At 31.0% G+C, this 10292-nt stretch overlaps 1 protein-coding gene across 6 annotated transcripts in view; it reads right to left on the minus strand.

Moving 5' to 3' along the window:
* Positions 1–218: 218 nt before the first annotated feature.
* The window catches only part of LOC111633196 (oxidative stress-induced growth inhibitor 1-like), a 28102-nt gene continuing 18028 nt past the window's right edge, over positions 219–10292 (minus strand). For all 6 annotated transcript variants that reach the window (XM_023377722.1, XM_023377725.1, XM_023377721.1 and 3 more), the window contains one exon: positions 219–1809. In XM_023377722.1, the coding sequence (XP_023233490.1) occupies positions 828–1809 (982 nt within the window). In that variant the 3' untranslated portion in view covers positions 219–827. The remainder of the gene's footprint in view (positions 1810–10292) is intronic.

The raw sequence follows: 10292 nt of genomic DNA on the forward strand, positions 1-10292 counted from the left end.
ATCTTTAAGGGTATTATGGAATACACAAAAAAATATTGTTTTTTAAATAAACTATGTTGAAAAATGTCCTCTGTATTTAAGTGATGACAGTCATCATTTTAAACATCAAAAACAATTTTATAAATTGCAATAGTAAAATACATATTTATTCACTTGACAAGGATAAAACAAATTTAAACAGTTTTTTGTAAAAAGGGTTGGCAGAATTATAATTTAATAAAGTAAGAAAATGTTGCCTCTGCACAAATATGCAAACTGTTTTATATATTTGTGCAGAGACATAGCCTCTAAAGAAAGGTTGTGTCTGCAATGGAAAATAGTTGTTCCTGGTGATTGGACATGGCATGCAATGAAGATAGACTAGTATCCATCTGTAATGTAATTTTTTACTTTATCAAATTTAAACATATCAAAAGTATATAACAGTCTTGTATTCTATGCTTAAAAAAGGTTAAGTGAGCTAATTTTACATATTAACAAACTTTCTTATCACAAATTTACAATAATCAATTGATATACATTATACTGTTTTTTATAAAAAAGATCAGAAAACTATAAATTGTAGTATGCAAGTTTCTAAATAATTCACATTTAATATAAATGATAAATAATACTGGTAAGAGTCAAAACCAATAGAGCAGATCTTTCATGAAATTCTATTGAATTTGAAGACAAATTTGTCTACACAATATAAAAATATGTACATTTTAATTACAAGAGATTGAATGCAAAGAGGAATTATTCTTAAATAGAAACACTATTAACAAAAATGTACAGAGCATCGCAAATATTTAACAATTAAAAATATGTACAAACTCTTTAAAATTTTAAGAACTTTTTAATCTCTTGTGATATATACTATTCGTAATGGCTAGAGCTCCACCTTGTACAAAACGGACAAAATTGTCTCCTACTAGCGGCCCCAAAGCATATATTCCTGGATATGTTGTACTTTCGTGCGAAATCAAATCAATATTGATAGGATTTGTTCTGGAATCTAGAGGCTTGTTCTGATGAATTCCGAGAGTTGTTTCGTCAAAAGGAAGAATGGAAAGATCTGAATGCATTCCAATCAACACTAGTACGTACGAAACACAAACCGTAGAGATTTTGTCCACCTGACCGCGGGATGACAAGACTACACAACCATCTGAAAGAATTTTCTGGATGGTGTGTTCAGAATACGCCTTGTAACCTTCATACAGTTCTCCGTTTGTGTCGTGCATCATCTGGTGTACTTTGTGATACTCTGGATACATGTTTGTTGGAAGTTTATTGAAAATTAACTGAGGATCATCTACGGATCTTCTGAAGACGTGAATGACAGAAATTCCATGAAAACGAGCTGCAATTATTGCATCCGCGGCACTTAGTCCAGCACCGACTACAAGCAGATCTCGAGAGGACGCAGCTAATGCTCCACAACGAATTAAATTTTCTAGCTGAGCCAGAGAATGAAGAACAAAAGGAAAACCCTCTCCCGGTACTCCAAGTTTATTAGGCAGATCAGAGTTTCCCATTGCCAATATTACATTAGGTGTTACAAATGAAAGATTTTCTTCAAACACTTCCTTAGTATCCCACCTTTGAGTTGTTCTCACTCCCTCTACTTGCCAAAGCAATTTCTCATGACAATCTTCATTTTCAGTAATGCACTCGTGATCTCTCAAAAGTTTCACACTAGTGATATTAGTATTATCAAGAAAATATTTACTGAGACCTTGAATGGCAACATAATCACGATAATATTTTCCCACGCTGCTCACAGTAACTCTTTTCTGACGTAAAATCGAGAGACTTGCTCTTCCTCTGAAATAAGAATAATCATGATCATCATCATCAAAAGAGAATAAAGAATTTTTCATATAAAAACATTACATTAAAAATACATTTTAACTATTTAGTTATGCAGTTAAATCTATATACATAAAATTGCTTGTCCTGACTGACTGAATGACTCACTGATTCATCATCGCCCAGAGCAAACCGCTGAACCTAAAGAGGTGAAATTTGGTACAGTTAGGGTACATCATGGAAACGCACACTAAGAAGGGATTTTTCGAAATTCCCCCGCGGGGGGAGAGGAAGAGCATTAAGGCTTAACCGGAACAACGGCTTCTACTGTACTATTTTAGATGCAATTTTTTGTTTTTATCTGCATTCTAGTAGGGTATGCCATGGCAATGCACACTAAGAAGGGATTTTTCGAAATTTTCCCAGGAGAGGGAAAGGATTTAGTCTTCATCGAGTACTTAGGTGTATTAAATTGATAGCATTTCAGACATTGTTATAAATATTTTTATCTATTTCGATTTAAAATGTTCAAACCGTTTTAAATTCGAATTTGTTATTGCATATTGGTTCGATTATAGAACGATTGTAAACGTTCCAGAAAAGTGATCAAATTGAAAATAGTTCGTTCGATTCTTGGCAATTCTCATCATTCTCAGCAGTAGGTGTTATATAACAATTACTATGGTTGTTGAAATACTGAATATAAATGGGATTTGATTGCAAAAGCCACAGGTAACAGCAGTACTATATAAAGTGCAATAATTATAGGATTATTGAAAAAAGATCATTCAATTTCACATGTTAATTGAGTCGTGCCACATGATCACAATATGATCATCTATCAGTACATGTAACCTCTTTAAAGTTTTTAATTTTCATCACACACAAAATTGTCAGGAATGTAAATAGTCTCCTGGCAGTGATCCACATTACTGACATTCTCAGTGACTTGTCTTTACTCACCCAACCCTGTTGCTAAATTCAATCACTGAATCAAAGTAGCACATCCATGTTATGTCCTCTATTACAGGGATACATTACATAACATGTGGGAGGAGATGGAATATCACATCAATACACACACACACACACACAAAGTGTCAGTCTTAGCATACGCACGGACTCAAAATAAAAAAAAGTGTTGAAATTGTGTCACTTAACCCACACGATATCAAATTAGCTATAGTACAGTACCTGTAGCGGGGATGGCCAACACGTAGACCGCGGTCGACCGCAAAGGTTTTGAAAGTAGCCCGCGAAGCTAAAGTTGAACAATTTGCTTTCACTTAAATTAATGTTTAAAAATCTTAATTCAATAATTTATTCTTACAATAATAGACTGTCTGTGCAGCGTACCCATACTGTTTGTATTTATCCCAATGAATGCAAATGAATGTTAACGCCCCAAAGCAAATGTATGTTAACATTTGATGCAAATGAATGTTAACGCATGAGCATATAAAAATTCTAAAAGTGTTTGCCCATATTCATAGTTGCCCGCAGACTATATTTTACCAAAAAAGTAGCCGCTAAGGGATAAAAGTTTGGCCACGCCTGACCTATAGTATGTATTGACTACATCAGTTAATGTATAATGAAGTACTAATCCAATTAGCCAGTTATGCCTTGATTCTTTGCTTAGGTTACTTAAAATCCTAGTCTCTACTATTGGGTTATTTGAAAAGTAATTTCATTTTTTACCACCAGAGGGAGTAGTTGTATTTTTACCCACCAAATTCATTCTAAACCATATTGTCATTATATATTTGGAAAGCTGACATTTCAACATTTGAAGGCTTATTTTGAATCAAACAAAAATTGTGAAAAATTTTGTTCTGGCAATTTTGATATTAAAGATGCACCATGTTCTGGAAGGCCAGTTGAAGCTGATGGAGACTAAATAAAAAAAGGTGTTGATTGAAGTAAACCACCGAATACCAATGAGAAATTGCCGAGATTAAATTTGTTGAATTCAACCATTTATGATCACTTGAAATGACTGTTTTGTTTCAAAGTTCAATAAATGGGTTCCACATGTTCCTAAAGAGATTTGCTCTATCGCATTGACATCTGTGATTTGCTTCTTAAACGTCAAGAAAATTATTCATTTTTCAAGCATATCATAACTGGTGAAGAAAAATGGATTGTTTATAACAATGTTGAACACAAGCGATCGTGGAGTAGAAGAGATGAGCCGGCTCATACCACTTTGAAAGGTGATATTCATAAAAAGTGATGATCTCTGTTTGCTGGGATTTTAAGAGAATTGGGTTTTTCGAGCTTCTACCAGACAATTCCACAACAGATTTGGAAGTGTACTGCTGTCAACTGAATAAATTGAGTGAAACCATCAAACAGTAAAGGCCAGAATTGATCAACAGAAAAGGTATAGTGTTTCACCATGATAATGCCAGACTTCACACAAGTTTGGTAACTCACCAGAAGCTGTTACAGCTTGGATGGGATGTGCTACCACATCTACCATATTTGCCAGATCTGACACCCTCGGATTATTAGTTGTTCCAGTTTTTACAAAATTTTTTAAACAGTAAAACATTTACTTCAAATGAGGATGTCAAAAATCACTTGGATCAGTTTTTTTATAAACAAAGATCAAAACTTTATGGAGCATGGAATCATGCTACTACCAGAAAAATTGCAAAAGGTATTGGACCAAAATGGTCAATATATAATTAATAAAATATTTATATATTATATTATAAGAAAACTTTTTTGTTTTCCCCCATAAAAAAAACAAAATTATTTTTGGAACAATCTATTATTATTATTATTATTATTATTATTATATAGTTCTATAATTAAACATCACAAATAAGTGTTAATTTATTATTCTAAGATACATATGGAAAGTAAAACTAAGTTGTTTTGATGTTATTTTAAAAAGTAAAAGACAGGAATCAGTTAAGGATAAACTAAGTTATTGATTATAATACTTTGACAAGATGCAACACAAACAAAGGAATTTTTAAGGCCAGACAATCTGCAGGATTATATTGAGCTATAATATACTGTGTATAGATACTATTTAAATAGTATCTATATATTATAGTAGCCATATTATAGTCTGATATAATCCAGCATATCATTTAGCCTTAATTAAGAAATTGGATTAACGGATGTTCATATTTTGAAGGAAATATTTATTGAAGTAAATAATTTTTCAATTAAAAAGTTCTTTATAGAATTTTGTAACTATTAGTTAAGCAGAATAAGGTTTTAAAGAACCAAAGTATATAGAATCATAAATAGCTCCAAATATACTTCTATGAGGAACTGTAGTTTATTTAATAGAGAATAAAATGAATAATTAATAAAGATAAAATTCAGATCCTCCGTAAAGAAATGGATGTATATAAACAGAAATGTAAAGAGAATGTGGAAATTTTGATGTAAATCTATCTGAAGTATTCAAGTTAATAGTAAATGAAATGACATCATTAAAAATGTCAAAATAAAATCATACTTAAAGCACACTGCAACTTATAAAAATTCTAGTACAAAACTTTGCACAAGTTTATCTATCTTTATCAGTGGTGTGCCGTGACATTTGATGATAGGGAAGCGGTGTTTCTATAAAAAGCCGACTTCCAGGGGCAATCAGTTTCTTTAAATTCTTTAAATGTATTTTTAATAGATTATTTATCTGACATACTTAATAAATAAACAAGTTCAATATAATTACCTCTGTTATTAGATCCAATATATTGCCAATTCTTGCTTTGATAAAAACATATAACATCTATTTATTTAAACATATTATATCGATTAACTGTAACTATCTCGTTATAATTTTCAATATTTATTTTATATTATTTACTAATGTTAAATTCTATTCTGCTTTAATTTCCAAATTGATTCAAAAAAAAAAAAAAAAAAAAAACAAAGAGACGATTTTTCGTGTCTTTTGCCAGCTAAATTGTCAAAGCCATTCTTATTCCACACACTAATTTCATTTGAAAATAGTAGGCAAGCCAACAAAACAATTTTTGCATTTTTATGCATTTATAGAGCCATTTTATCGTGAAAATGTCGAACAAATTTTTTTATTGAAGCATTTATATTTAACTTAGGCATTAGCCTTTCTCTTAATAATGTTTTCTTTTTCATTATATGATTTTGAGCCAAAACTTTTTAAAAATAAATTTTCAATATCGCAATAACATTCTGAATCGCTAACCACAATATAAGGGCTAAAATTAAAAATAAAATTATAAAAACTTACTTGGTGAAATAAAATGTATGGTGGATATAAATACATGGTACAAAACATTCTTCAATTGTATGAATATACGTTTAAAGAAAATTAGAATTAAATATAGCTTTGTAAAGAAATGTACATAAAAATAACATAAAATATTGTTTACTCTTTAAATCTTAACCACTTTGTCAAATAGCTCCCTATGAGTGGAATCAGAGATGGTCATGCTAGGTGTGCGGTGTGTACATGCATGCGGGCTGCCAAATCCTGAGGGTGCCGACACCGGTCAATTTCAAATGCCTCTTTTGTCGCATCACTAATATACCTCAAAAGACGCGACAAGGTTCTTGTAAATTTTAAACATTTCTCACCATAGCCATAAAAGTCTAAATATGTTAAACTTAATAGATTGTTTTATAACTAATTGGTTTTAGGACCAGGTGTTGTCCACGGAAATTTCCAAAATTTACAACTTTTTGGTCACTCTCGTTGAACTGGAAAAATGTCTGTCTTTATTACATCTAATATTTCAAAGAAATCGGTCCCACTGTACTTGGCTAGGGATTGGTTCGGTTAGGCTTTTGTTTAAGTAAAATTTCGGATCTTTCATCAGGTTTTTGTTTATGTCCCCAATTGCTTAATTATTTAACTACTTCTTAAGTAGAAATAAGTCGAAACCGGTTACTTTGTACTCGAATATTCATAGTCTCGGGAAAAAGTGGAAAGACAAATTTTTATGACAAACGGATATATAAATTGTAAATTTAAGAAAAATAAATTCAAGAGCTTTTTCTGTACCTCGTGCATCTCTCTCATTCATTAAATTTAGTTGTAAATGATGCTACCAAAGTAACAGTTAATTTTTTAACATTATACAAGAATTGTACATGTTTACATGTACAATTCTTGTATACATCCCCTTAAAGATGGGACATACGAAATCGTAATATCACCAGTTTAACGTCGAAATCCACAAGTAATATAAAATCAGAGAGTGGAATAAATATATCAAATATTTTAACGGATTTTTTTTAAAACTCCCGTCAACTATACAGAAAACTATCATAAAAACATACAGGTAAATTCTTATCGGTTGGGTTAAGTTATAAATCTACTCGTGATTGACGTAATCGGGTGAGGGCGGCTGACAGCCCAGAACCGGTCCTGGATAGAATTGGATACGTTATATGTGTAGCAGCCACCCAAGGTCCTAGGCTTCCACCGGCTAAACCGGGTGAGGTTGATGCTTTGTAAAGCGCATGCACAAATCTGGCTTTTTAGATGCTGACAATACAGTGCTTCCACTCCGCCACTAATATTCGAATATACAATAGCAATCTTATCTTTTTTTCCACGTGTAGTATAGAAATTTGTAATAAGATATATAATGCGGTTATAATAAAATATTGTGCGATTATTTTCGTATAATTAAAATTAATATGTATTTATTTTTTAGAAAATACAAGGGAAGCAGCACATCCATTGCTTCTAATAACGGCACACCACTGATCTTTATGTATATATACTTTTGTGTAATTATTTATATTTAAATCCAGTAAAATGCAACCAGAATGTTTTAGTAAATCTTAATATATTTTATTACTAGCTGTTACCTGCGATTTCACCTGCTGAATATAAATGGGTTGTGCTTGCAAAAGCACACCCCATTTATATTCAGTATTTCAACAACCATAATAATTGTTATATAACACCTATTGCTGAGAACGATGAGAATTGCCGAGAATCAAACAAACTATTTTCAATTTGATCAATTTTCTGATGGAACGATGGAATGTTTACAATCGTTCTATAATCAAACCAATATGCAATAACAAATTTGAATTTAAAACGGTTCAAACATTTGGTTAAAAAATCAAAATATATAAAAATATTTATAACTGTCTGAAATGTTATCAATTTAAGAGAAAGTATGGGAATCAATTTCAAAAACCATTCTTCAAGTTAAGCATTAATGCTCTCCCTCTCCCCCCTGCAGGGGAATTTCAAAAAATCCCTTCTTAGTGTGCATTTTCATGACATACCCTAACTGTGTACCAAATTTCCTCTTTAGGTTCAATGGTTTGCTCTGGGCAATAATGAATCAATCAGTGACTCAGTCAGACAGTCAGGGCAAGTAATTTTATATATTTAGATTACAGTATTGTAAATTAGGAATGTAGCATGAGTTACTGTAGTTTAAGTGAGTCTTTCTTCACAAGATCATATTGAATTCTAGTAAATAATGTTATCTTTAATGTACAGGAAAACACTGGTACAACTTAAAGGATATAACAAATAGCTTAGCTCAACTTGTAACATCAGACTATGGAAAGCTATCCACATGCAAATTTGTTTTCATCTAGAGGTTACATTGCTGGATGACAATCAATATCTTGCCAAAACTATTAGGAATCAGAAGGATAAATTGAGACAAATCTTTCAAAATATAAGAAAATGTGATAATTATTTTGAGATTTTGGATCAAATATATATTTTATTTGAAATATTTCTATGCAGAATATACTGCAGTACATATTTGTTCTATTACACAAGAGCCTATTTAAAATGGAGTCATAGATACATGATTCAACATAAGAGTTCTCTTTTAGTAAATCCAGATCTAACTTGAATGATTCTAGAAGTTTGATTATTGAAAAAGTTTAAGAACTTCCAGAGAAAAGCTTGTGTTTAATAGTGAGAGGAAGGATTATATTCAATATACACACTTATCTATGCATGTTCAAAACTAGCTATTACTATTATTCATAATATATTAGAATTGTGATTTATAGAATCTGTATGTCTGTAGAAGTTTTCTGTTTAAAACAAAAATAGTATTTATCTACATATTGCAATAATCATTTCATTACTTTCAAGTAAATTGTGTAATAGATAAAAAAGAAACATACAAGATATGTAATCTTGATTAAATGGTTTCATATGAAGTCTTAATAAAATAAATAAAAAACCTTAACTTCCTTATTAAAAATAATGTAAGGAATTATAAATGAGTCTTAATAAACAACTCATTAATTTCATTGAAAATAATTAAAAATACTAGAAAAAGAAAACACTAATATTTAGGTTAACAGGAGGAATTCTTTCAAGTAACAATTACATCTTAATGTCACTGATACTTTGAGAGTTTAAAGAATATAGATTCAAAAAAATTATTCTACTTTAGATCTCATTTGATTTTTTGGAGTTCAAAGAAGTTTAAAGATTTAATAAGTCCAAACTTTAGTTTCTTTTCAATTTCTAATTTTAATGCTAACAATTGTTATTTAACCATCTAGTACAGGGGTGTCCAACCCGCGGCCCGCGGGCCGCATGCGGCCCAAGGCAAGTTCCAATGTGGCCCAATAAAGGTGTAAACAAAACTGACAAATGTTTTAATTTTTTATTATTTATTTATTTCAACGGCATAAACTCAGAAATGAAGTTTCACAAAGCCTTAAACCTTTATTCATATTTTAGTTTTGAGTGGAAATGAAATATTTTCATGTACAGTACTTGGAGATGTGTGAATGAGGAAGGATTACTAAATAAAGCTGGAGTTGTGACTCAAAGGATTATAGACCCAAATTTGAGAAAAGGAGGGAAAGGACAAAAGATAAAAAGTAGTCAGAAAGGTTAAATAGTTCTTCTGTTAGGCAAATATTGAGTCTTAATTTTCCACTTTATCCTTTGTCCTTTCTCTTCTTTTTGCGAATTTGGCTCTATAATCCTTTGAGTCAAAACTCCAGCTTTATTTAGTATTTCTTCCAGCGTTGCAAGATTTGGCTACATTGCGCCAAATGTGGCTACTTTTTTTAGTTTAACGTAAAAACAATATCATTTGGCGCTTTGGCTACTTTTGGGGCTACATATCACTTATAAATATATTAGTTGAATAAAAATGCACTTTAAAGTGGTGTTTTGTCGCTTTTTATTAATCAGACACTCAAATAAACCAAATAATTGCGTTTTATCAAATAAATGAATTTATCTACAGTAGAGCGTCGTTTATCCGAAAGCTGGTTATCCGAAACGTCCGTTATCCGAAAGCATTCCAGTCGGCAAATTTAAATTTTCGCTAGTGCTGTGGCGCTGCAATCTTCGGCTATTTCTCGGGCTACTCAAATATTTTACGTTTTTGATACTAAATTAACATCTGAAGTATAATTTTTTATTGTTTTTATATTTTTCAATAAATTTATTTTGTTTGTACAAAATAAAAAAATAATTTTTAACGATACAATAGTCTTCGTTAGGCTTAACATCGACGAAAATTCAACGC

The sequence above is a fragment of the Centruroides sculpturatus genome, unplaced genomic scaffold (genome assembly GCF_000671375.1).
Source record: "Centruroides sculpturatus isolate CEXI.00-Female unplaced genomic scaffold, Cexi_2.0 scaffold127, whole genome shotgun sequence".
Taxonomy (NCBI): domain Eukaryota; kingdom Metazoa; phylum Arthropoda; class Arachnida; order Scorpiones; family Buthidae; genus Centruroides; species Centruroides sculpturatus.